We start from the raw sequence: 396 nt of genomic DNA on the forward strand, positions 1-396 counted from the left end.
CCCCCCCACCCCCACTGCCAGCCCCTGCGTTGTCCCACCCCAGGGCCACCCCACACCCCCGGAGCTCATTCCCCAAGGGGTGCCAGCTCCCATTACCCCCTTCCTACGCCGTGCCACCTCATTACACCACCAGACCCCCGCAGCCAAGGCTCGACCACAGGGCCGGTGTGGCCCCCACCCGCTGCCCCCGCAGCCGGCGCCGGCCGCCCCGCCGCACTCACCAGCCCAGCACCAGGCCGCTGGTGACGAGGAAGCAGACGAACACCACGGTGATGTAGAAGAGCGGCGAGTACTCGTAGAGCATGACGAGGAAAACGGCAGCCATGGGGCCGAACCACGCCGCCCCACGGCGGGGGAGAGCCAGGCCCCACCGCCCCCCCCACCGCAGACCCCCCC

At 72.2% G+C, this 396-nt stretch overlaps 1 protein-coding gene across 3 annotated transcripts in view; it reads right to left on the bottom strand.

Annotated features, from left to right (window-relative positions):
- CGRRF1 (cell growth regulator with ring finger domain 1) overlaps positions 1 to 381 on the bottom strand; it is a 13173-nt gene extending 12792 nt beyond the window's left edge. For 2 of the 3 annotated variants that reach the window (XR_002086336.1, XM_019474786.1), the window contains exon 1: positions 222 to 381. Coding sequence is in view for 2 of the 3 variants with exons in the window: in XM_019474786.1 (XP_019330331.1) it covers positions 222 to 325 (104 nt within the window). In the remaining variant the exon portion in view is untranslated. The remainder of the gene's footprint in view (positions 1 to 221) is intronic. The other variant, XM_009289841.2, reaches the window with a different exon arrangement.
- Positions 382 to 396: the final 15 nt, after the last annotated feature.

This window comes from Aptenodytes forsteri, unplaced genomic scaffold (genome assembly GCF_000699145.1).
Source record: "Aptenodytes forsteri isolate BGI_AS27 unplaced genomic scaffold, ASM69914v1 Scaffold76, whole genome shotgun sequence".
Taxonomy (NCBI): domain Eukaryota; kingdom Metazoa; phylum Chordata; class Aves; order Sphenisciformes; family Spheniscidae; genus Aptenodytes; species Aptenodytes forsteri.